Raw genomic sequence first — 27,443 nt, forward strand, 5'->3', positions numbered from 1 at the left:
CTTTCAGCGGCTTTAGAACTTCTCCGAGCAGGAGGAGGGAGGAAGGCGCACACAAGGCGGACCTTTAAAGCGCACAGAGGCAGCTCCGGAGTAGAGCGCCTGCCCCCGGCGCCACAGTTGGCCGTCAAGGTAGGTTTCACGCCTTTTATCCTCAGCGGCAAAACTTTCTTGAACTTTTCTGTGAGTGGCAGGCTCTCCACTGCTGGCACGTGCGCAACATCAGCTGAGGGCTTCGCCGTCCCTGTAGTGCCGGGCACCTGCCTCAGCCTGTGAGTGGCTTTGTGCCTGAGGTGAGACTTGGAAGTGAGACTCCCGGCCGCGGTGAGGACCTGTCGGACTCTGGGCTGCCCAGGACTGCCGGATACTATTTGGAAAAAAAATTAAGCGGAAAAACTGAGGCAGTGGGTGCCACTCTGACAATTTTTCTTCGAGTGAGGAATATTTCGATGACGGTGGCCTCTGGGAGCATCAATCGAGTTTCATTCAGCGTGCGAGAGGTTCATCGAAATTCAGTGGGTGGCCGCTTTAAAATGGACTGTCTATGCACTGTTGCTCCACTTTTTTAGGGAAGTTTTGTCAGGATATACAAGACATATCGCATCCTTTTTCAGTTGAGCAAAGACTCGCACTTTAACTTTTTCACCTTTTTATTGACATTTCTTTGAGACAGCTCAGAGGATTGTGCACTAGCTGCAGATGTATGCACGCGAGTGTGACCTACAACTCACAAGTGTTTATCTCATCAGGGTGACTCGACCTCTCACCTTTAAAGGTCAACACAATTTACATTCACCCTTAAGAGGCTTCATAATGATTAAATACGTCCCTCACACGCCTCCTCGGTATATGGTGCGAGCAGGGCTGCCACTTAACCCCTGAAGTGACTTCACCATCATGGCTAAGTGAACTCTAAAGGGTCAGTCGGCCTCCTGTGAGGATGAGAACATTCAGGGAGGTGAGGTAGCACCACCGTGGGCGAAGTGCTACCAGTGGAGATCTTTGGCGACCCCCCTCACGTGATGGGTGAATGAGGTGATTCCAAGGAGCGTGAGGAAGTACCATTGAATACACCTCTGTCGGTGGGTCAGTGACGTACGTGATTCCAAGGAGGGTAAGGTAACCCGTTCAGGTCCACGGGACACCTGCCTCGTTGGACGATTGAGGTAGCCCCATGGAGCGTGAGGTGGTCCCATTGAAAGATATGTGGAGTCTAGCTTCTTGGCACCGGTCCAGCCAAAGGGCCAGACTGGGCAAACAGTTTTACTTTCCTGTCAATCCATGTCAGTTACCCCCTGCCCCCCCCCGTTCTATTATATAACAGCTCGAAGAAGGCTTTACACAACAGCCATGTTGAACACAACGCGCGAATCTCAGTTCGCACCGGAACCGGTGCACTGTGCACTGAGATACCGATTTTGTGAGTGTGCAACGTGCGCAGTGCCGTTTTTATGTCAGAACGTAACTCTCGGTTTAAAAACGTTTCGGTGTATTTCTGCGGTGGTCCGAATTTTAGCAGGGAGAGGAGTGGGTAATGTATTACTACTTAGCCCAGGGCCACACGGTGTGTTCAATTGGAGCTGCATGGATTCTTAACTAAGGTGTCTGACTTCCTCACTTACAAAACGTAAGCATCGGACCACGTGCCCCAACAGCATGGGCTGTTTTTTTTCTTCTTTTTGCTTCATATGTAGGCAACGCCGCATATAGCGCCTCAGCAGGCGCTTTGTCTCAACGCCTGTGACTTACACTCACATCCGTTCTCTGGACCCCAGGCCCTCCTCGCAGCACTCGAGGCAGGGTATTACATGCTGCTGCACTTTCCCCCACCTCGCGCGATGTGCATTGCAATGTGTGCCCCTCTGCATACTGAGCACTTGACAGCACATATCTGTCGACAATGACTCCGGGTGTGCGTTCTGCTCGGGAGTGCTTTCACCCCAATGGAACTCCTGAGAACCAGTGTTGTTTCCAACACAGCATTGCAGGCCCGTAACGTTGTAAATTACTTAACTCTTCGATATCCTCTTAATCGACCCCTGAAGCATGAAGGGCTGAACTGGCCCTGCCCCGATCTCAGCTGTGAATTGAGCAGTGGCTGTTTAACTCCTACACCATGATGCGGGGCTACATGGATTCCGACGGATTTAGTGGAAACAAGAGCCCGGACCTGACTTTGTAAACCTAGAACCTTCGCGAAGATCGTAGATAAAATAGTACAAGCCCGGGTCTCAGAACCACGGGAGAGTGCACGACACGCTCCATCTGAGAGAAACATGACCTCCAGACAGACACTAGTTTATGCCCAACGAATTTTCCAGCCCAGTCACACACCTCAGTAGAGCGGAAGGCGCTATGTCTTTATGCCTTCCCCAAGAATGTGGAATAACCCTCATGGGACACTCTGTTTGGAGACAGTCCCCTACACTCAGAAACCTTCTGATCTAAAAAGATATGCCTGCCTCTTCTTTAAGCTAGCCATCAGTCCCTCACTTCTGCCTAGAGCGACATGAATTACCTGGACGTGCAGGCGCGCAAGGCACTATATTAGCGAATGGATAGATAGATAGTTAGGCAGGCAGATAGTTAGACAGACAGACAGATCGACCGACCATGGAGATGGGTAATATTCAAGGGCCATCGGAAAAACACGTTGTCACTAGCTTTACACATGGGAAATGGTTTATGTGGCGTCTATTGGAATTTCCATTGATTCACTGGATCGGATATTGACCAATCAAAGACTCTTAGTCACGCTTTTGTCCAGTGGTATTGGATGGGATATTGGCCAATCAATGACAATATCCCCTCTTTGGTCCAGTGATTGTTGATGTGGAAGGAAGTTCCGGAATAGTGGTTAGGGCTGTGATTCGGAGTCAGTCCGTTTTGGGTCAGAGCCCTGCTTTCCCCTTGACTCATCGTATGACACCTCACACAACGCCTAGTCTCGCACGCCTCACATACGTCAAGGTTATTGCCTGGTGACTGCTCGCTGCTGGGGTGTAATTTAAAGTGATGCGAGCCCACCCCGGCAGAAAATGTTTTTGGGGTTGTGTGTGTGCGTGTGTGGGTGGGGTGGGGGGGTGGGGGAGGGGGGTTAATGTGGGTGCGACTACCAAATGTCAGTCACAGATATTCATAACCCTGAGACTGAATGCGGACCCCCTGAAGGGTGTCCATCCCCTTGTACCGAGGGGGCTTTGGGGCCCCCTGGTTCGCTGTCGTTGCTGGTGGAAAGCACTGTCCTTTCTCAAGCCATACTCCACTTAAGGGCCTTAAGTAAAGGCTAGGAACTTTATTCGCCATTTGTGCGTTTTTGGTCATGAGGTAACAGTGAGATAGCTCAGTGTGTCAATGTGCCTGATGCACACTGTAGTCTGCAGCTGTACTTTTGCGCCTTGATGGGCCACTCAACTGTTCAATTTGTGAAACGTCTGAAATGAGAATTGTTCTGAGCAGGTATCTGCAGCGGGGAGCACCGTCTTCCACAAAGCGCCAGTGTCCCTCGCTCTCCGGGCTGAGAGCAATTGTTATTATTAAATATTCCGCTGCTAGGTCTAAGAGTAGATGGTTGTGCCTGCGTTTGGATGCCACACTCCGTGAACTGGTTTGGCGGCGTAGAACCCCCAGAATATGCCCAGGGTGCGGGCTCTGTGTTTCCAGACGTGCAGGCGTGACCGTCCAATGACACTGTGAGCGTCTCAAGGTTTGCTCCATCCAGAGCCCACCAGAGGGCGCCAAACCTCCCAGTAAAAATGCACTCGCTGCAGAAATCTGCAATACAATTTCCCCTGCTGTAGTTATTAAAATAAGTACTAGTGAGTTGGGCAATTGTAGTTACCTGTCACAAACCTGCAGAAGCCTGGTCCGACCCGCGTCTCTCAGGCATCACAGACCATTCCATAAATGAATTATAATCTCAACCAGGGTCACTGCATATATGGGAAAGGGAAGGACCAAATTATGTGGCAGGATTGACTAAATCATGCGGCAAGAAAAGGCAAATTATGTGGGGTAATGCATCACTTTTTGTGATAATATTAACTCACCTTTTTCGAATTTTTAAACATGTTAACACTATCTGGTCAAATGTTTAACCTCATCACTTCTAGTCTGCCCATCCAAATACAGCAAAAAAGCAACAGGAAGGTGACCATTCAAATTTTGTGAAGGGCCTCCTACTGCATGGCAACACATCGACGCGTTTAAGTAACTTTTGATCCATTCGACCTAGATTTTTTTTTGTGTGTGTGTTAAAATTTGGAGATTATGCATCCCATGATGGATTATGTGGCAAATGCGGCAAATCTATAATGATGTGGAAAAAAATGTGTAATTCCAATGGCTCTGATCAGTACATTAATGTATAGTTGCTACCTAATTGGGAGGCCAGTTGGGCCCAGACAGCTGCCTTTATTAGGGACAGTGACACCCTTGCTCTGCCACTGTACATTAGGAGGGTTTACAACAGGCCAAGCTGCCCCCAACGAGAGACTGCAAAATAGTTGCTCTTGAGCTAATCTCATGGGATTTCAGGATCAGCATGTTCTTTATTTCACGGAAATCTTCATACAATTGCAAGCCCCTTAAGGTGCTTTTCGATTCGCAGTGTACTCTTTTTTTAAATAACATATTTTCTGAAAGAATAACGCCTTCCACGTGACAGTCAAATGAGACTCCTTTATTCCAGGTTTTCAGTGAGTTATGCACAAATCAATAACACACACACAGCTTTTCAAGGGCAGCATGGATTAAAACATGCCTGGCCATGTCTCCCATTGATGCCACATTTTCTCTGTCATCTGATCACAATAATGCGCACAAAGGCGCTTATTTACATATTAAAAGTGACGCACCGGCGGTGCAAGGGGCTTGTAAATATGTCCCGAAGAAGGTTGCTGTGAGCTTTACCTCCCCCGCCACTGAGTGTGCAGTTATACTATGGTATGACTATTTAAATGGCACTCACTGCCCCCGTTTTAGCACTTTATGCATGGGTGCCACGCTACCCTGTGGGAGCCCAGTGTTAGTACTTTAGTCATGCATGAGGGTTACAGATTGTCATGCTGTTTCCAGGCCATGTCTTGCATTTTTCAATTTTAACTCATGCAAAGGTATTGTGCAATTCTTTGTAACTGGAGGTTGAAGATGTTGTGTGTTTGGAGTTATGGGTGACATTTCACTCTTTTAGGAACTCTGACATTATATTGACGTTTTTATAGCGCCTTCTATACCTCACCGTATTCAAGTGCTTTGTGGATGGGTGTTAAACTATTCCATTCGATATTTACATTAAAAAATGCGCATTGCAGAGGCATTCCACAAACAGAGACTGAAAGGCCTGCACCAGGAAGTGTCAGTCACGTGACTGAAAGCAGGTTCCATCCCTGAGCACATGCCCATCACGGGGAGGGGCAGGCCTGTGAGCCCAGTGGAACCTGGGCCAAGGGGCTGTGCAGTGAAAAAAAACCTTTTTGTAAACATGTGTTCTGCCCCTCCTAATGATGGAGGAGGGAAAACTTGGGGCTAGGTTATGCTTGGGTGCGTTTTACTCTTGGTCGGATTGTTGTAGGCTCGCACCAGAACTGGTGCTTAAAAAGGGGGTTCAGAGACATTCCGGACATCATAGTTGGTGGTATGCAGTGGAGTTCAGTGATTGGCTTTTACCTACTATCTACCACTCCCATTTGACCATAAAATACACCCACACTCTTAGGGGACATTCCAAGCTTCCATTCCGCTCCGTTCCATTCCATTCCATGCTTGTAGCCTTCCTCCCCACACACAGCATTTCTAAGACGGACCCACAAGCACAGTACCATGCACAGCCCACTCGCCTTCCTCAAACACCCTCTACTCACGTGCCCACACAGCTGCGCACCAGTAGTGTAGCAAGGATGTCATGAGAAAGCAGGGGAAATGGCTCTTCTAAATGTTGTTGGGGTGGTAAAATACTGCAATTATCTGGGTTTATGGGCCCCTCTGGGCTCTGGTGCCCCTGCACAAGGGTAGCTACCCCTGCAACCCACTGTATTAGGACTCACAGCTATCCTACAAACAAAGCCACCCTTGCCCCATATAGCCATACCCACACCAGCACAATCCTCCTCTGTTGCTCATGATCCCCCACCCTCTCACACATGACCCTCAAGACAAAGACAAACCCTTGAACGCAGCACGCATGCAGGGCTTTAAATGGGCAGGTGCTATCAGGTACTCAGTACCTGTACTTCTTTAATATGGAAGGGATAGTTCCCGCACTTCTCAGCACTGCTCCAATGCTTTTAATGGGAAAGTACCGCACTTCTCAGCAGCAGGCAGGTGCTCTGGGCCAAGGAGCGCCTGCACTTTCATATTTCAATTCAAGCACTACACAAATGTATGCACGTGACCCCGAAAGACAGCTCTCTCACCTTCTGTTGAAACACAACCTAATGTGAACAACCCATTCACCCCCATGACCACAACGCACAGTCCCCTGCCCACGCCAGGCCTGGTTCACCCCACATTTACTCCCTTACACACTACAAATTAAGTGAAAGCTGGTAGGAAGGGCTGCTTGGAGACACTGCAAATCGCTGACTCAAGCGAAGAGATGATGTATTTTACATAGGAAACTGAAGCAAGAATGTTTTTCAGTCTCACTTGCCGAACACTTTCTGTGCTCTTCTCTCAGATATTTTGCCACATACTGCTGTAAACACAGTTTTTGGGTTAGCAAAAGGAATGGAAACAAAAGCTCAGTTTCGAGTGCGACATGCAAGAACCTCACAAGAAGAAAATGATTCAGCCCCAGGGAGAGGAAACTGGGTTTCTGTGCTAAGTGCGGAATAGGAAGGAAGACTTCGCGGCTGATTGATAGCCCAGCCACTCAGCGGGTAGGTTTTGTACTATTTTGTGAATAACAGCAGCAGGCCTGGCGACGCGAGCTGCCTCTTATCATAGGATATGACAGCAGGGAGCAGCACGAGAACGTCAGCAGGGGGCACGTCATCCACACGTGTTCAGAATTAGCGGCGCGCGCTTCGCCTGCCTCAGGGTCGCGGGTTCGAATCGCAGCATAGTCAGTTTGTCCCTCACTGGATCCTCGTGCCAGGCCTTAAATGGAACTGGAAGGGCTGTTACCAGTGTAAGGAAAGAATAGGATCCCGCCTAGGGAACCACCAGGGTCGGGCAAAGATAGAAAATAGACCTACGCACCAAAATAACAAGCATTTGAAAAGCAATAGGTTCTCACATTTGCGGGAGTTTAGGCTATTGGCATTGTAAATGACAATGCCTTTTATTTATGTTTTGATAATTAACTCTTAAATAAAGGCATTGTCATTTACAATGCCAATAGCTCAAACTCTTGTAAATGAGAGACCTAATTCTCATTGTAATGTATTTTTATTGTCTTTTGTATCTGCTTTTATGATTTGTAATACGTAAAATCGAATAAAGCTATCTTTGACTATGATTTTGAGAGAACTAATTCATTTCAAAGAAGTGGCCCTATTGTCCCTGGCTGATCAGAAAGTAAAAGCGCGCATGGCAGGCTGAATGGTGCAGGGAAGCATTTCGTGCTTGCAGTAGGAGGAACTCATTAAAGAAAATAGTGCTTACAGATATATTGTGTAACAACAGAAGTAAAAGGGCCAGTCCTCATGGGAAGTTACTAATGAAGACAAGGCAGTACTAAGGAGGGACTAACAATCCTATTAATGAATCAGAAGTCAGCATTTACAAAGGACAATGACACAAGCCAATGAAAAATATGGACATAGAGTGGGCGGAGCTTCAACTCCATACTCGAATACAGCATGCCCAGCAGAGCAGCGCATGCGCTGCCCGGGCTCAACCTAAAAATGTCCCCAGTTGACAAATCAGATAGCCGCAGAAGGTGCCCATGTTCAGCAAATCCGGGCAGTTTTGAATTTGTAAAGACACGCTGCACACCTTTGTGCCTGCTGCAGGAAATGTTTGTAGTAACATCCGGAAATAAACAGTCAAAGTCATCCCTGCAGGCCATAAAACAGGCTCACAAGCAACCAACAGAACAGCCCATACACTGATTTATCCGATTAGCCCTCCTGGTACTGCCAGATTGTCTGGAGGCCAGTCCAAACCCGGAAGACTCCATCTTGCATTTACAAATAGCATATCCTGTCCAATGTTGAAGAAAATGTCAGGGTACCACATCTCATGGGGAAATACAGATGCTATCCTGTGGGCAGACACTGGCCAGCTAACAATGGGTTTAGGCCCAGATCTCTGCACTCGGGTGAATGTATGACATTGTTCTGCATTCTGTCCATCAACTGTTGTTTAGCATTTACTGCTATCGTTTCAGGCACCAGTTTTAGCACCTCTCAGAAAGGAGTACGTGGTGTGGGTCAAAACTTTTCCACTCTATTTTCCTCTGTGGTCATGGAGTGAATGTCAATGAATGTGGCCCTGGAACCAGGCCACAAGTTTTCTGTTGCTGTGCTCTGCTTCTCAGGGGTGTAGTGTAGGCTCCTACAGCCCAAGCTGTGCCGTTGTGCTCCACCCTTCAGTGTCCCCCATTCAGCCTCAGGACTATGAGTATTTGTGACAGATCGGAATCTTGGGAGACCTTCAACTCATTCTGTTTAGGGCCCTACTATTTTCGTCTTCCGCCACTGCTGCTACCTACAAGCAAACTTCAGAGATAGCAGCAGTCCACCACCCACCCACTCTGGCAGTGCTAAATGACAAGGTTCTTTCGGCTTCTGACACATCTTCTCTTTGTCAGTTGATCATGTGAAAGGAAAAACTTGAATTGTTAAAAAAAAATATAAGAACTTCACTGAACTGCTTTTGATTTATGTTTTGATCAGAGTTATGATATTATTCCCCTTCCCTGCTTGCCTCTTATGCATGGCTTTCAGCGGTTGGCTGGGCCTTATGTAATGTGTACTTGTAATGCTCACTCTTACCGACATGGGTATGCTGGTGCTGAGCAGGCGCGTGTCCCTAGCACTGCCTGTCGGAGGTTGGTTAATTGAAAAGCCAGGTCTTCAGCTCCTTGCGGAATTCAAGAAAAGAGGAGGAGGATAGAGTAGGAGGCCGTTCCTCAATTTGGGAGCAGTTTAAGAGAACGCTTGTCCTCTTGATCTGGTTCGATGTATATGTGGGATGTGTGCGAGTAGACATCTTACGGAGTGGAGGTATCTGGGTAGTTGGTGGAAGGAGATGCGACGGTTCAGGTGTGTGGGGCTTTCCAACACTATCCACAGTTCTAGGCAATAACACCTTATTGAAACACTAATATGCTACAGAAAACAAACAGCACATGAACTGTCTAAACTGCACACAAAACACTCCTTCCCAACTCGACCAACACAACACCCCATCTGCTATGTGTCAGGGGATTATACTGCAGCACGTAGGCGCAAGTGGAGCTGTGGGTATTCACACATTTATTAAGGGGTGCCCAAAGTTTGACTTTCACAAGTTCAAGTTCAGAGTAATGGCTTGTTCCCTAGACTGTCAGTCAAAGGTCATTTCATAAAGTTGTTCAGCAATCACTGGCTCATCTTGCCTTGCTTGGATGGTGCCTATGAGAGGATGTTGACCGGGTTTGAGTATAAACTTGGCTAAAATGGAAAACTTACATCACACCAGCTAAATTTTGTGACAAGTCAAATAGCGGTTATGATCGGTGACTCCACAATGAACATGCAATCAAAATTGATGATCCACCACCCCCGTTGCTCTCTCTGTGAACGGGTTTTAAAACTGAATCAATTCGTTGAAATGTTGTCCAGCAATGCAATATGTCGCATATGGGATCAGACATTTCTGGGTGCTGGGGTGAGAAGAAGCACAGCTAACTTTAGAACCCCACACACAGTCTTAACCAGTCACTATGGAATGGGCTTTTCCACTGAAGAGGTCAAGGTGCAGCCAAAGTGAGAATGCGGCAGTGTGCACAGGGGTAGAGTGGATTGGCATCAGGGGGGTAACACAGCCCCTGCAGCCCCTATGTCACAGGGGAGTCCTCAACCCTTCATGTGGCCCTCAACCTGTTTAGAGGGCCCCCGTTGCCTGATTCCAATGAATATCTTTACCATAGGGGACACTGGATCCCCTCATATTCTTCAAATCGTTTTGCTTTACACTATTGACAGACATGCACGCACTATGAGCCCTATCTGAGGGAAAAGTCCCAGGGTTCATTGACAGAAAGTCTAGGACTGCCCCAGTGAGATTTCTTCACACCTTTCGTCTAACTCGAATGGTACAGTCCTTGCGACTCAGAGTGCGTCAGTCTTTCTATGAAGAGTGGTCAATAAACAACTGACGCAGGCAGAAGCTGCTGGAAGCTTCTGCGGCCTTCATGAGGAGAACTCGCGCCGGCCCTTTAATTGAGCACAACTACTGGCAGCATTAAAGAGCTTGACAGTACCAGGCCACTCGGAGCCCTGGCACAGCCTGCCCATGTGCACAAAGAGCTTCTCTCTTGGCTTCGGCCGCCCCTGGCAGGGCGCGAGGTTCTCAGGAAGGCTGCCCAATCACTAAGCCATTCGTTTCTAAGGCAGAAAGAGGGCACGGAACACTGGCTTCCCAACAAGCCCCTCGTGTTTGAAGGGCCGCCATTATAGCAGCCGCCTGACCTCTCCCGGCCCTCTTTCCGCCTCAGCAGTCATCACAACCTGTGACCAGCTGAAGGCGCAAACACAGCAGATTCCGCCAGGCACTCCGTGGCCCCGCTCTCTTCTGGGAAGTTCTTGGGTCAATTTGGCAGGCTCCAACTGCGAAGTAATTGGACTGGAAGTGGAAAACCATTCTAGGTAAAAACAAAAACCATTCTAGGTAAATACACACGAGTTTGTCCTAAGCACAACACTTAGAACATGGCTGCCCTGCGGGAGCTAGTAAGGATGCCCTGGTTCAAGGACGGAAAACGGCTCTTCTAACTGCAGGTGACGCAGTAAAATCAAACAACTATTGAGATTCAGTCGGCCCCGCCACCCGGTGCCACTGCACCTGCTGCACCAATGGTAGATACGCCACTACTGCTGTGCAATTTGACTCGCCCAAGCCATGCATCTTGCATTCCTTGTACAATGTAATGCTTATTGCACCCTCTTGATGTATTTTTGCAAATGTTCCATACTGGAAGACTGTTCTCTAGGGAATAGAAGCACAATTATCTTAGCGCAGGGCTTCCCTGGGGTGCAAAGGGGAGCCTGTCTCAGCGTTCTGCTGTGCCACCTGCCTTCAAAAGGCCCTCAAATTGACCCTCTGTAAGGATGCATTTTGGAACATCCGCCAACACTTTGGCCACCTCTGATGTAATGCAAAATATGTAAAGTTTCCCCTTAAACTCCCATATGTCACAGATATAGTCCTGAGGCCTGCTTTATGTCCCCGGACTACCCCCACCTCCTCGTTTATGGACTGACCCAGATCCTCTGCTCACTGACAGGTCCAGGAAACGGTGCTGATGACACCTGGCTTCCAACCCAAGCATTTGAGTGCTATGGCCGTATCTGAGTGCTTTGATTCGATTATTTGGCAACATGTGGGCACTATGTAAAACATGGAAATAAATAAATACTTTTTCACTGCTGGCTCTCCAGTGCTTCAACCATTGCTGACTTATTTCGGTCACACCAGTTGGGCATGGTCAAGTGTCCAGCTCAGAACCAAGACAGTGAAGATGCAAGTCGGCAAACAATGCGCCGACCTCTCAGTTACGGCACTATACAGTTCCCCTATCGTAACATAATGTAACATAGCACACCATACTGTAATTTCAGTTACAGTGTTAATTAGATAGGAAACGACCCTTCCCAGTGATATGGCATAATATACAGTGGCATAATGCATAATGCATAATGATGGGACCCCCTCCTGCAGCAGGGAGTGCGGGTCCCATATCTATAAGATATTGATTGGCTTTAGCTTGAGTGGAGTGCCCCTTGAAGAATAAGCCCCCCCCTCCCCTTCAGCACTGCAGGGGCCTGCATTACACCCCTGCGTAGGGAATAACATGGGCTTGGGTGGCTTTAAATAGCAATGCTGTTTTGTTAGGTTATTAATAAAAATTTAAAAAAAAGGATCGCATAAGAGACAGTGGCCCGAGGGGCATGTGCAACTGTTTTCTGCGCCTCTGGGGCATTCTAGTATTAAAGAAGGGGCCATAGATGCTTCTGTTGCACCTTCTGTAATACGGACAGCGTCTGGACACATAGAGTGCTCGCGCTTGGAGCTACCTTAAGAAGGCATTCCCTTTCTGGCATGGGGGCATAGCTCTAGGCAAATGACGGAAACAATTTGCATCTGCTTTGGGATGCAAACAATATAGGCACAGAGACAAAGAGGCCACCAGGAGGCGCATTCATTTATTGCAAAAAACACAGTTGATGGACAGAATGTAGAACAATGTCATACATTCACCCCAGTACAAGGATCTGGGCCTAAATCCATCGTTTTTTTGCACTCCACACCACCCTGGGTTAGACACTGGCTATATGCAAATCAGCTCTGACCCTGTGCCTCATGGGAACAGTCCAGTCCGAACTACCAAGCCATGTCTTTCCCAGACCCGAATCAAGCATCCAAGGACCGGTTTCTGGCTATCAGCCTTCATCAGCCTGGATAGCTTGACTCCAGTGGTGTGGAGAGCCTGGGACTCACGTCTGAGCATACCTAGCCCACTCGAGGTGAAAATTGCAAAAAACACAGTTGATGGACAGAATGTAGAACAATGTCATACATTCACCCCAGTACAAGGATCTGGGCCTAAATACATCGTTTTGTTGCACTCCACACCACCCTGGGTTAGACACTGGCTATATGCAAATCAGCTCTGAACCTGTGCCTCATGGGAACAGTCCAGTCCGAACTACCAAGCCATGTCTTTCCCAGACCGGAATCAAGCATCCAAGGACCGGTTTCTGGCTATCAGCCTTCATTCAGCCTGGATAGCTTGACTCCAGTGGTGTGGAGAGCCTGGGACTCACGTCTGAGCATACCCAGCCCACTCGGGGTGAAAATTGCAAAAAACACAATTGATGGACAGAATGTAGAACAATGTCATACATTCACCCCAGTACAAGGATCTGGGCCTAAATCCATTGTTTTTTTGCACTCCACACCACCCTGGGTTAGACACTGGCTATATGCAAATCAGCTCTGACCCTGTGCCTCATGGGAACAGTCCAGTCCGAACTACCAAGCCATGTCTTTCCCAGACCGGAATCAAGCATCCAAGAACCGGTTTCTGGCTATCAGCCTTCATTCAGGCAGGATAACTTGACTCCAGGGGTGTGGAGAGCCTGGGACTCACGTCTGAGCATACCCAGCCCACTCGGGGTGAAAATTGCAAAAAACACAGTTGATGGACAGAATGTAGAACAATGTCATACATTCACCCCAGTACAAGGATCTGGGCCTAAATCCATCTTTTTTTGCACTCCACACCACCCTGGGTTAGACACTGGCTATATGCAAATCAGCTCTGACCCTGTGCCTCATGGGAACAGTCCAGTCTGCACTACCAAGCCATGTCTTTCCCAGACCGGAATCAAGCATCCAAGGACCGGTTTCTGGCTATCAGCCTTCATTCAGCCTGGATAGCTAGACTCCAGTGGTGTGGAGAGCCTGGGACTCACGTCTGAGCCTACCCAGCCCACTCGGGGTGAAAATTGCAAAAAACACAGTTGATGGACAGAATGTAGAACAATGTCATACATTCACCCCAGTTCAAGGATCTGGGCCTAAATCCATTGTTTTTTGTACTCCACACCACCCTGGGTTAGACACTGGCTATATGCAAATCAGCTCTGACCCTGTGCCTCATGGGAACAGTCCAGTCTGAACTACCAAGCCATGTCTTTCCCAGACCGGAATCAAGCATCCAAGGACCGGTTTCTGGCTATCAGGCTTCATTCAGCCTGGATAGCTTGACTCCAGTGGTGTGGAGAGCCTGGGACTCACGTCTGAGCATACCCAGCCCACTCGGGGCACATTCATTTATGCCACAATTATGGTGAAGAGGGGGTCCCCTAAAAACATCTCCCAGCAGGCAGATGCAGTCCCTCACTCACCTGGAGAAGGAGTGAAAGGGCGACCGACTGATTGAAGCAGCCAATCCTTCTTTCACTGTGCAGGGGGCACATGACTTCACTTGAACAGGAGAACAGGGGACTCCCTAAAGGCAGGTGCAGAGATTGATTGCACCTGCCTTCTGAGGGATATCTAGGGGGGCTCAATGGGACCCTCTATGCCCCTCCAGAGGGCTGTTCTCTGGGGGGGAGGGGCAGGGCACAAGTCCTAAAAAAAGATGTGGGTGGACGCTGTCACCGGAAGTGACGTCACAACAGGAAGTGGCGTCACGAAAGGTGGCTTGCACCATCGGGCTCATTGCCTCCCCTCGCTCACCCCTTAGATGCGATTGCATCTGCGAAGCCAGCGCATGTGCAGCGTCCTGTGAGCTCCGATCTCATCCCAGAGAGGGCAAAGAGTGAAGTCCAGCTGTTTGGCAAGGGGGACGGTGTCCACCCGGTAAAATAAGTGAGGGGACGCCGTCCACCCGCGTGGTACCCCGACTCGAGCCCTGGGGAGGGGACACTGACTGTGTACCACCTATTGGGAGACCATAGTCAGGGTGCCACTTGACGTCCTCTTTTCCTCTGTGCCTACATCCGTAATACGCAGGGTGATTTATCTATTGTAGGACCTCCTTCCAGTCCCAATATCCACCTCCCCTCTGCTGGGGCAACACACTTAGGGTGCAGCTGAGCTCCTGCTGTGCTGCTTGCAGGAGGCTGATCCATCACAGTTTCATGGTTAATTAAGTCAATTTTTCACTAGAGAAGTGCATGTGTAAGTGACAGAAAATGCAGTAATTCAAATACTCGCCCTACCTTCTTCTAAATACCAGGACATCTATTTAGAAAAAGGAAAAATCCTCTGTGGATTGTTTTTTGGGCAGGAAGATGTTCCTTCCTGTACAAAAACAAGGCTGTATGCAATGCAGGCAGCATTGCACCATGGTGTAAGAGTGCCTGCCTTGGCGCTAGACAGCACATTGTGCGCCAGCGCAGTGAGAGAGTATGAATGCACCCTATCATTGTAAATATGGTGCATTTCTGCTTTCTCTATTTGACGCAGCCCAATGCAGCAAGTTGTCTTGCTGCCTGGCACTGCATCAAATATTGATAAATATGGCCCAGGGTGTTTCCGTTATTGGCATCTAGCCACACCCTCATACAAATGAGGCAACGTATGTGCACCAGCACTATCCATATTACTGAAGGTGCTGCTCAACTCTCTGCAGCCGCTACTGTAGTATTACAGCGCCCAGGAGGAACCAAAAATTAGCACCCCTGGGGCACTGTTTGTAATACGGCCCCAGATGCAAATGACTCCACAAAATCCCACTCTACAACCCTGCCGGGATGAACAGAGAAGCTGGTTTGGCCTCAGTACAAGTCCCAAACATGACCATGCAAGAAGATCAGGTTGCACTGCAGGAGTTCACTATATGTGCACACACATACCTGCAGGGATTTAAGTGGGCCGGGTCTCACCGGTGCTGAGCAACGTCAGTTTTTTAAAGAGGGACTCAAAACGGGTCTCTATCAGGCTCTGTTTTGTGCCCTGGCACAGGCGGTCCATTTTTTCCCCGTACTGCAGTGACAGCAGGCACATCGATGTGCGCGGGCTCACACTGCTCACTTCCACTAGTGGAGAAGTTATGGCATGACATCATGCCACGTGAGCGTTGTAGGGTGAAGGGAAATCATTTAACGAGAGTAATTTTCTCACTGGATTTCCCTTCTCTTTTTAAAACGCAGGAGCAGCAACATTGTCGTGGTGTCACCATGGCTTTAAGTGGAAGCTTTTTTCAATATTATATACAAGGCATAGTGGCTGCTTATTTATCTAATGCAACTAACAACCATTGACAAAGCCAATAGTAATGACTTGTTGTAGGTATGAGGTTACTTGTATCATATAACTGGATGCAATGACAGAAACCGCAAAATATGAGTCGGGCGGCACACTATGCAAAATACAGATTTTAAGCTTGCGTGTTTTGAGCCACGCCCTTAAGTACATTGACCACGCCCCTTTGAGAGACCCCCCAGTTTTTTCTTCGCACTTAAACCCCTGCATACCTGTAAAGCACGCTGATAAACCGTGTGATCCTGCATAGGCTGATATGTCATGAGGGTCTGTTATGAACAGGAAGGTCCTAGTTTACAACTAAAATAACTTGAGAGTAACCAGGAGGGTTGCGTGGCTGCTCTCAGGAGGCACGCTCATCTACTAGGCAGTGGGTCACCGTCTTTGTTTAATTTTCTCTCTCTTTTCTGGCGCTGCTATGGTGAGTCTTGCTTCATGGCTTCTAAAACTCAAAGACAAGCCTGAAATATATCTATAAATACACACAGAACAGTCCTACACTGACCCCTGCGTATTCCCTGCTTGTCACGGAAATGGTTGCCCTGGAAAGCATTGTCTTAAAAGTGATAAACAGTCTGTGCCTTTTTTTTCTGCTTTTTGTTTTATTTTTATTTTTAACAGCGTTGCATTTAGCAGAGATGCCCTCGCGACGCTGCTGCTTCGGACTTCTGTGAGACATACGCACGGTTCATTTCACAATCGTGCACAGAGGCAGCGCGGCCTAAACGTCTGGTCGTAAAACACGCAGTTCTGTTAGTGTTGTTAAGTGGACCTGGTTACAGAAGCCAGTCGACGTCAGACGTCGAGAAGGAGCTTGGTTTTAAAATTCCACATCCTAAAGCAATAATATTCTGGTATGTGCATCTTCTATGTTTAATGACCCCAGATGTGAGCACGGCTGTGCCACACGGGCAACCCCTACAGGATTCCATTGGCTAAACTAAGCTGCCTTTCTGCATACACTTCCTAGTCACAGCTGGGTCCCTAGTGAAAAAATATTGTGACGTTCTCGCAGTGCCGAAAAGGATGGCGCACGTGGGTGGGAGTGGAGAAGAGGAAACTGGAGAAGTTATTACTCCTGTGAAACATATCAGGATGTCCAAAAAGAACACAGACTACCCAGCAGGAAATGCTTGACAAAGCTGCAAGTTTTACAAATGTACTGAACGTGAGGTAAACAACTAGGAATATTTTGGACCTCATCAATTTATGCCAAGAATATGTAGTCAGTAGTAAATGTTCACTAAATGAGAATCCAGACTCAGAGCTGCATAAGTGGCGTAAATACAAAACGAAATCCCCCCTTGGGCCTGTATGGCACAGGCAGATTCATATCCTGTGAAAGCTTTGCATGTGACTGAAGGGTGATGCAATCAGAGCCTTCCCCCCTGTGTGTCCGTCAATGCTTCCACATCCTAGTGCGGTGTTAGATTCTGGGACCAGTAGGCGTCCGTGTGTCTGGCTGGGCCCAATATCTATCTTCGTCTATCTGAAAAATGAGCATGACCCGGAGTCTCATCTTGTATTCCCAGTATCAACCCATGTGTCTCTGTGTCTTTTATGTCTCACAGCAGTGCTTAATTTGAGCCGGTGCTTGCTAGGGTGCCCCATGGCACTCATTTTTTTGGGTACCGCCACTTTTTTTTGTTCATCAGACTTCTACCCCGAGCAAGAGAGAGAAACACACAAAAGAGGGAAAGAGAGACAGAAAACCAGTGGCAAAGGGAGAAAGCAGGGCTGAAAAAAACCCTTAAAAGTGAGATAAAGTGACAGTGGTGGGGAATGAGAGAGGCATGAGGTGGAATCAAGAACAGGCAGGAATTCGACCCCTCGATATTCATAATTCCTGTCGTGGGCCACGGAGCTGAACTTTAGGCCCTGGCATTTATTGTTTTACAAATTAAGCACTGTCTCACATTACATTGCTCTTTGTGCTGTGCAGTATCTTCTGGATCCCAACGCAGGACCTTTGCCTCCCCATATCTTTTTGCGTCACTTCATATTTCTCAATATCTCACAATGTTTCTCCCTGTGTCTGAGTGTTCTTCCCACGGTTTCCCCGTGAAAGAATATCTCCACTCTCCCTGTGTTGTCTCTCCAGACCCAGATCTTTCCATGTCTCTCTCTCTCTGATTGTCTCCTTGTGTCTCTCAATGTCTCTACCTCTGTGTCCAAGTCTCCCTGAGTTTTCCAATATCTTTGTCTCACCCCTGCTCGTTGTGTCTGGATTTTCCAGTATCTCCAAGGGATTCTGAGCATATTTCAGTGTTTTCCTGATACTCAGTATCTGACCCTCTTCTCTCCCTGTTTCTCCCCGTATATTGTATGTCTCCTGGTGGATTTTTATGAGGCTCTGTCAGTATCTTAATTTTTTCCATTCTTAGACGTCCTTGCCTCCCTGCATTTTCTAGTGACTGTGTCTTGCTATTTCCACATCGCTCAATATATAAGTGCATTTATGCCAGACCCTCTTTCTCAACCAGTGTCCCTCTGAGCCCATATCTTGTGTTGTCATTGGCGGGATCAGAGGGGCACGACATATCCATACTTTTTTGATTTGTGAAAAACCATCTCCCTACTTTTTGTAGAAAGACAACTGTACCGGGACGGTTAATTCTGATAGTTTAACCCTTTCGATGCATATACCTCTAGGGTGCTCATGACGAGCTGAGCTCGTCATGACCACACCCATTAACATTATGGCCCAGCACAGGAGAGGGAGGTCTTCAGCATCCATGAGGTTAAATGCTTTAGTTGAAGTGTCATTCAGTTAGTCTCCTGTGCTGTGCAGCCAAAGCCAGGCAGACAGCTAAACAAGCCTTCCTGATAGGGTCCCTGCTTGCCTGAAAGAAATGCAAATGTGCACCACAAGTTAAGGCCTCATTGCGATATCGGGCGGAAAGCCTCCAAACGGCATTTGGATATTCCTAACCCGTGTCGGAACCCATGCTTTTGAGCGATTTGGAAACATTTCTGACCGACCGATTACAACAGAAGGTAACCATTCGGTCTTTCCGACTCGGTCCCGACCGGTATTTGGGGACTCCAAGTCGGTCGGAGCCGAATCGTACAGGTCGACGGACTGCGTTTCCGACGGACGTACAGCCTTTCCGAATTGGTCTGTCTGACATGAAACGGCTGTCGGAAACTGACTTTGGGGACCCGATGCATGACCCCCTTTACCACGAGGCCTCTTGTTGTGGCCTGTAGTGGTACCCATGGTACCCATCTTTCCAACCATGAACAATGTGGCAGGCACCATGGGGGCCCTGCGACAGGGTGCAAGACTTTCCGCAACCACCCCATTTTCAATGGGAGCCTGTGTTGTTGGTCGGAACACATGCTCCCATTTAAGTAAATGCGAGTCTGACGAACGGTCTTTGGAAACACGTAATCGGTCGATCGGACTTACTGACCCTGAGTCGGTCGGAACCGATTCCGACAATGAGTTAGTCAGAATGCTTTCCGACCTACACCATAAGGAGGACCTTAATCTGCAAATGTAGAGGGTAATCTGCAAATATAAAGGGCACTTGGGAGTCTATATTGGCTTTAATTGATTGAATCACTTGAAGCGACAAAGATTTATTCTTTTTGAGTGGTAGTTGAAAGAGTTAACAACTGAGCTGTGAAGTGCGTGCGTTTAATTGTAATTCTATTTATATAGTGCTTACTACGCCTGAAGGTGTTGAAGGGAGGATAATGTAAAAATGACATTATGTACAGTCTTGGTATTGCTAAAATCTATATCTTGAAAGCACCATTTCATCTTAAACCGTTTTGCACATTTTATTGGATGTCTATTTTATATTGTGTGTAATATAAGTTCAAAATAATGTCTTACATATTCAGAGTGCTTTCTGTCACAGGCTGTGACCTCACAGCACTAAAAATACACAAGTCACTATTCTGCACTGCAACAACCAAGAATTAATTATATGGCTCTCTAGTTACATACACAGACCTCTGCAGTGCCTTAATGAATAGAGGTTTCATAATGCACAATAGTGCATTTCCTACTAACAAGATATTTTATTTTTTTGTAATTAAAGCTGCATGTTATTTTATATGTAGCTACCTTACAGTGAAAGACCAAAAACAATTTACAGAATAATTTTTCTTTTAGCCACACCTTTGACTCCACCCCAACGCTCACTAACCCCATCCCACTGCATGCAGCATCATGGTTCCCATACTTTTTTTAATGCAGTTCGACCGCTTGTGTCACCTAGTTTCTCGCTTTGTTACTCAATGTCCTTCTTTGCTGTCTTGTGTCTTCCAGTGTCTCCTTCTGTTTCCCTGTGTCACCCAATGTCCATATCTGTCAATGTCTCTGGAGCCAATCTGCCTCTCAGGAGCCACACCAGTTTGGATGCAGAAAAAACTGTGAAATATATTCTCTGTCACACACTATAGTTCCATAGACTTGACGAGTAAGTGGTTGTACACACACACCTTAAATGTAATAAACATCAGCGATTCTGAGTCTTGGGACCTTAAAATTGGATCTCACTGCTACTAAAAGGTAGAACCAAACCCAAAAGGGGCAATTCACGAAGACATGCATGAGTGCATCAAGTTGTACTCCAGGAGTACTACTTCACACCCTTTTAAATGCCTTTTACTCCAGAAGTACTACTTCACATACTCATAAATGCATGTTACTGCAGAGCACGATGGCAAATACTCAGAAATTCCTTGTGCTCCAGGAGTACTACTTAACATACTCATCAATGCCCTTTTTCTCCTGGAGTTCTCACTCCCATACTTGTAAAAGCATTTATCTCCAAGAGCAGTATTTCACCTACTCCTAAATGCCTTTTGCTTCAGGAGTACTACTTCATATACTTAAAGGATAACACATAGCAGCTAAATGTGAGGACATTCATACGTCTGCAACTCATTATGGAATATTCTCTGGAAAGGTTTGAAACAATTACAATTACATTTTTCAGAAAGAGAACAACCTCTGGTTACTGTTAGGACAATGGTTAACCATGGCCTGGTGAACCTTTCGTTGTGACTTAGGGCCTACTTACGAGTTTGGCAATATTCCTGCAGGACCTCCTCTGCTACGGTCCCAGGAAAACCACCAAGCCTGTGGTGAACCTGCCCGCTGGATTATGAGTTAAATCCAGGACGGGCATGCGGTGCGACGGCGGTGTCATGGCGGCAGGTATGTTAGACTCATAGGAGAGCCTAAACAGCATACCGATGCTGTGAGAGAGCCTACAGCACGTATGCGCAATGTGTGGCATGCACCGTGATGTGCATGCCACAGAGTGCATGCATGAAGGTGCAATTGTAGGGGGACACAACTCCATAGGCAGATTTGCCCAGATACCTGCATTTCCACCATACCTTTCATGGTGGGGTCCCCGCCATCAAATGGGCGGTGGAAATGCAGGTCGTAATATGCTTGGCGGTGCAGCCATCGGCACCGCCAGCATAATCAACCACTTTCCACACCACCACCACCGCGGGATTCTGGCGGAGACGGCGGTCTTGTGGCAGTCCCACCGCCACCGTGAGTATGGCGGTTCCAGCACCGCCGTACTCATAATAAGGCCCATAGTAATGTACACATACTATATGCTAATTCGCTTGCTATTATTTTTGAAAAACTGAAACAGGTAAGTGAAATAATTGTAAACACAAGGTCTCTTTGCAAAAGGAACTTATTGCTCATCTTGCAGGCAATGATTATACAGCATTTGCATCCAAGGCTTTTGGCTTTGCTATAACCAGTGTATCTAACATCTGAAGCTCAAACATTTCTACAGTGTAAATGTTCACCAAATTTCCTATTCCACTGTCTTCCGAATCATTCCTTCGCCTACTTCTTTTTCCTGTTATACTTTTAAATGTGTAAAATATTGACTGTACCACATTTTCATTGTTCTTGTAGGAAGCATTTGGCAAGGATGGGTGACTGGAGTGCCTTGGGGAAGCTCCTTGACAAGGTTCAGGCCTACTCTACGGCTGGAGGGAAGGTATGGCTCTCTGTGCTCTTCATATTCCGGATCCTGCTCCTGGGCACCGCAGTGGAGTCCGCCTGGGGAGACGAGCAGTCTGCCTTCCGCTGCAACACTCAGCAACCCGGTTGTGAGAACGTCTGCTACGACAAGTCGTTTCCCATCTCCCATGTGCGGTTCTGGGTGCTGCAGATCATCTTCGTCTCGACGCCGACCCTGGCGTACCTAGCTCATGTCTTCTATTTGATGCGGAAGGAGGAGAAGCTCAACAGGAAGAGTGAGGAGCTCAAAATGATCCAGAACGATGAAGCTGATATAAACCTTCGCCTTAGGCAGATTGAAATTAAGAAATTCAAATATGGCCTGGAAGTGCATGGCAAGGTTAAGATGCGTGGGGGGCTGTTGCACACCTACATTGCAAGCATCTTCTTGAAATCTATATTCGAGGTGGGATTTCTACTCATCCAGTGGTACATTTATGGCTTTAGTCTGAGTGCCATTTACGAATGCGAAAGAGAACCCTGCCCACATAAAGTGGACTGCTTCCTCTCAAGGCCCACCGAGAAGACAATTTTCATCTGGTTCATGCTGGTGGTATCTCTTGTATCCCTTGGCTTAAACATCATCGAACTGTTCTATGTCTGCTTCAAAAGTGTCAAGGATCGCATCAAAGGGAGGAGCGATCCCTACTCTGTTGCCAGTGCCGTGGTGAGCCCCGTCAAAGACTGTGGAACCCAAAAGTACACTTATTTCAATGGCTGCTCTTCACCCACTGCCCCTTTGTCTCCCATGTCCCCTCCAGGGTACAAGCTTGTCACCAGTGACAGGAATGCTTCGTCCTGCCGCAATTACAACAAGCAGGCCAGTGAACAGAACTGGGCCAACTACAGCGCGGAGCAGAACAGATTGGGGCAGGCCGGCAGCACCATCTCTAACTCTCACGCTCAGCCCTTTGACTTTCCTGATGATGGTCAAAATACAAAAAAAATATCTCCTGGGCATGAGCTCCAGCCCATGGCCATCATTGACCACCGTCCACCAAGCCGAGCCAGCAGCCACGCCAGCAGTAGGCCTCGACCGGACGACCTGGAGATATAGACCCTCGCGCCTACAAGCCTAGCAGTGAAAAATACTGGGTCAGAGGACGCCTTGGTCTGATCCAGTGAGCGTGGTACTGAACAGTCTCAGCAAGGAGACCCGTTGCAAAGACACTACAGAACTTTTGTTTGTGTTTTGGGAGGTACACATTTGTTTTGCAGTAACGAATTAAAGAGAGTAAACACTAAAATGACTCAAGACAAGACAATGCCCATTTCTCCCATTGTTGTAGAAATGCTGTAGAGCTGAGTGTGTGGGATTCTGGGCTTAGGGTGCTCGTGAAGAGTGTCCAGTATCACAAGACATTGAAAGAACTATCGTCAGGATGAAAGGCAGCAAACCACTTTCAAAGTAAGGGTACAAAACGACTTCCATATGTTGGGAAGTGATTAACTGCACACAGAGGGGCTCTCCGCTCCAGAGCCTAATGATACGCAAACCAGGCGAAAAGAGGAAATAGAGGCCTCCCATTTCAGTGTCTGGTGGAATGTAAAGCTGTGCGGGATACTAGGAAGGGGCAGTGATTACCTTCGGCTTTGTACATCCTGCATCTTAAGCATTTCTAGGAAAACATTATGGCACGTGACACACCAGCTCACATGCTTTTTTCCGTGATGACTCAAAGTTAGAATAAAGCGTCGCGATATTTTCCCGAAAGAAGCAGCAGCCGCCATTTTGAGTGAAGACATCTCTGTACTCTTGTCTGTCAATTTGAAGCATGTTGTTTCTGAGCTGGTAGCATTCACCGTGGCCTTCTTTTCTACTCTAGCGTTCAAAGTTTTTTGGTCGGATTTAAAATTTAAACAGTGTCCTGCAATGATGTAAGACTTCCATTGTACCACCAGTCTAGACAGGAGCGGGTTAATTAAAATGACAAGTTCTAGCAAAGAATAAGTCCTGTTCTTTTAAAATGAGATGTTGTGCACATACCATAGTAGGAGTGTAGTGTCAGTTCCGTACATTAAATATGCCAGTTACCAACCAACAAGCCTTGGCAAGTTTACTAGACCACTAGGGGATCTGTCCAGCTCCTAGCCGGGTTCTCAAACCAGTGCCATTACAGTTTAAAGTCTGATGCCAAAGTTTAGAAACTTTGACTTTCAGACTTGAGAGATTTAAGTTCCTGTGCCTTTCTCATATCTGCCCAGAAAGTCAGGAGGACAGAGACCTCTTGTTTCTCATAGATGACCCCACTAAATTGTTTTTGAACACGATGCAAAGAGGGAGACATGTCTGAAAAATTCTCTCTTGAAAGAAGCATGGCATTTTGTTAGACCAATCTATCCTCAACTTGCAAAGAGATAATTGGGTTTCAAACATCATGTCAATCCCTGGATAGCATCCCTCCATTTAGAGGTGAAGGCAGAGACGATTTAAGGCATGGGCAAAGTGGGCTTTGGCCCAGGGCCCCAGCCTTTCAGAGGGCCCCCTGCAGAACAGAGTCAGCTCTGTTCTGCAGAAAGTCTTGTCCTTGTGACCTTTAATAATTCTTAAACAGATGGTTCTAGATACTGTTTACAACTAATTTATTTTTAATATGTGTGTTGGGTGAGAGTCTATTAAGAACATTTTGCAGAGAAATCTTGTGTTTATGTTTAATGCAACATCCATACAAAAGTTTCTTTTAGATCAAAACAGGACCTCATATATGAGAAATAGGTGGGTGTCACATAGATTATTCGCATCAATATTATTCATCACAATCCTTGAATATTAGATGTAAACACATTTAACATTTGAATAAGGGTGGCTGTGCACAATCATTGACCTGGCCAAACAGTGCATGAAAGGACTGAAATTATATCTTAAATTCAAAGCTATTCCGCACAGGGCCCCCCCAAAAACATTTGGCCCAGGGTCCCCAAAATCCTTAAGATGTCCCGGGGTGAAGGGTTGGGGGGTAACAACACAGCAGTGGATATGGCCTTGCTTTCACTGTATGACCCTTTTCCTAAGCACCCTTGAATATGGTGGCTCAAGGTCCACAGAAGATAAGAGACAGGGTCGGGTGACTATGAAGTTGAGTGAAACCAGGGTACTTGGGTTCTAATTCAATTTAGCTGATCAGATTGTGTTAGAACCCCGGGGAAAACCATAACTCCAGAGTTTCTAAATGTCTTTGTCTGACAAGAAATAGGGTGAAGATGAGTATTATATAGCATGTATATGATAATTGGGAGGGGATGGTACCTTTAAAACATACAAGACACAGGAGTCTCTGAAATTCACTGCTATGCAGATTATTCTGGGACCAGATATCCTACACATTAATTAGAACAAGGGAATCTTATTGAAAGAGAGAGAGCTCTCTTGATGGCCTGAATCAGTAATGGGGACATGCCTCGATAGCCTTCAGATTGCCCTGTGACATGCCTGACATGCCTTACATAGATGGTTATAACCATTAGACTCATCAGTTGTGGAAGCAGCAAAGTGACATTATCCACGGCCCCCTGTGAGGAAAGACCACAGCCAGGCAGAAACCTTCTAGTGCAGCCTTCAGCAAATGCCTAAAAATAACTTTTTTATTGGGCCAGCGGTGGAGAAAAGCCACTTGCACAAGATGCACCAGCTAGGCTGTATTTTAATGACCTGAGTATGATTTTGATCTTAAAATATTTAATGACTGGGAATGCTGATGAGAGTGCTGGTCTCAGAGGTGCTGAGATCGCTGTAATTTTGTGGCACAGACTGGCTCAAAAGGGAGCCGGGATGAGACATCAAGCATCGCTCAATATTTCTGCTCTGAAAGCATCAGCCCTAAAGATTATAGTTTGCATCAAGTGGATAATCCTATAGATCTGACAACTTTACCAGTTATAAACATTCCGTTCTTGAGATTTGCACTTTTGAGTTGAGCATCTTTGAGTTATATTGAAATTCACAATGATTGTGTGTAACCATAATCTGTACTTTTCAATGTGTATGTTACTTTACAAGAATCTGGCCTGGCATTGTTGACATGTAGCAAAATCAGATTTTCCTTCTAGGTGAATTGACTTTCTATATGTTGGTGGAATGCCAGCAACTTCGCGTCCCTGCAATGACTTTTGCCTCAATGCGTGCCCTTGGATTCCGTCTTTGACACCACACACTCTGATAGCGATGATCTGATTCGAACAAAGTCTTTCTGGACATCCTCCATATGGGAAGCCTTAAGAAGCACAGACTGCATTCCCCCTGGTCACATGACGGCAGCCATTTTATCATGCTGGACTTCCATATTGGACGAATCCATATTGAGCAGAATGGCTGGATCAACGTACCGCTCAAGACAATGCATTGCAATGGCTCTCCAGTGACGCTGAACCTGTATGTAGCATGTGCAACTGACATGGGGCAAGGACAGACATGCCACCTGGATATTTTGCAATCTGTGACCGACCATAGTGTTTACTTGCTATTATTTAGTCAGGTAGGGAAGCCAATGTAAAACTGTGTTTTTTTTTTATTTTTTAACATGTTGTCAATGTGCCCAATGTGGAATATTGTCTCATAGTCAGATTATGGTTAGGGATTTTTTTTCTTTGGTTTTCTTTAAGTAGCAGTAATGCCATTCCTGGCGTCAGTGGCTTCTCTTTAGTAAGAAGTAATACACTGATGCTTGTTCGATAGAGTTTTTAGTACTGTAAGCAGACTCACTTGGGTGATTACTGTGAGAAATTTAGAAGAATTGCTTTTTCTGCTGGAATATTGATTGCGCTACATGGGTGTAAGGGTTACTGATCGTGTAACTCGTTTGCGTGGGTGTTCACTTTGTACTGTACATAAACCTGACTGCAAAAGAGAGGCGGGATGGCCTTTTTCACAGTTAAATGTTTCTGGGGGACTTCAGCTGTGTTGATGTTTGCACTTAAGTTTGTTTGGAATTCATTATGAGGCGGACGGATTTTTTCTTCACATGCAATTAATTTATTTGAAACACAACATCTGTTGCCATTTTACAATCTCATCGCTGGTAAGGCGAACGGAAAGGCGAAGGAGGTTGGTGAAAAAGTTTCACTATAATGTCACAGATGAACAGATGTCATCCTTACCTTAGACTCATGTGTCCGACATTCCGCATAAATTTGCTGAGTCCAACTTTGTTGCATGTCCACCGTCAGTGTCCATCAAATTCTGGTCTTTTCTGATTGTTTGTTTGTCAATGCAGAGTGTTTGTTAGTCAATAAAGTTTTACTTTAGTATAACGATTTTCTCTCCGTTATTTTGTGAATAGGGTTGTTTGCATTAAGTTATTAGGTTATTTCTTCATTCTTTTCCGTGTCTCAATACAGTATGCAAAAACATCAAGCAGATTAGAAAACCACTTCAAACAGTTTGCATACTTCAAACCTCAGCAGGGCCACGTGGTGCCTATTTTACACATTTTATTTGGATGGCAAAACTTCTAAATCTCCTAGTGCACAGCAACGCCTTAAGGATTCTGGGAAATAGGGCCTGTTCGAA

General features: G+C 46.7%; 1 protein-coding gene across 1 annotated transcript; it reads left to right on the plus strand.

Moving 5' to 3' along the window:
- GJA1 (gap junction protein alpha 1) lies at window positions 1-27,184 on the plus strand. The gene is made up of 2 exons (XM_078648469.1): window positions 1-129; window positions 21,830-27,184. The coding sequence occupies exon 2, from the start codon at window positions 21,846-21,848 to the stop codon at window positions 22,992-22,994; it is 1,149 nt and encodes a 382-aa protein (XP_078504595.1). The 5' UTR covers window positions 1-129; window positions 21,830-21,845; the 3' UTR covers window positions 22,995-27,184.
- Window positions 27,185-27,443: the final 259 nt, after the last annotated feature.

The sequence above is a fragment of the Lissotriton helveticus genome, chromosome 6, assembly GCF_964261635.1.
Source record: "Lissotriton helveticus chromosome 6, aLisHel1.1, whole genome shotgun sequence".
NCBI classification, from domain to species: Eukaryota; Metazoa; Chordata; class Amphibia; order Caudata; family Salamandridae; genus Lissotriton; species Lissotriton helveticus.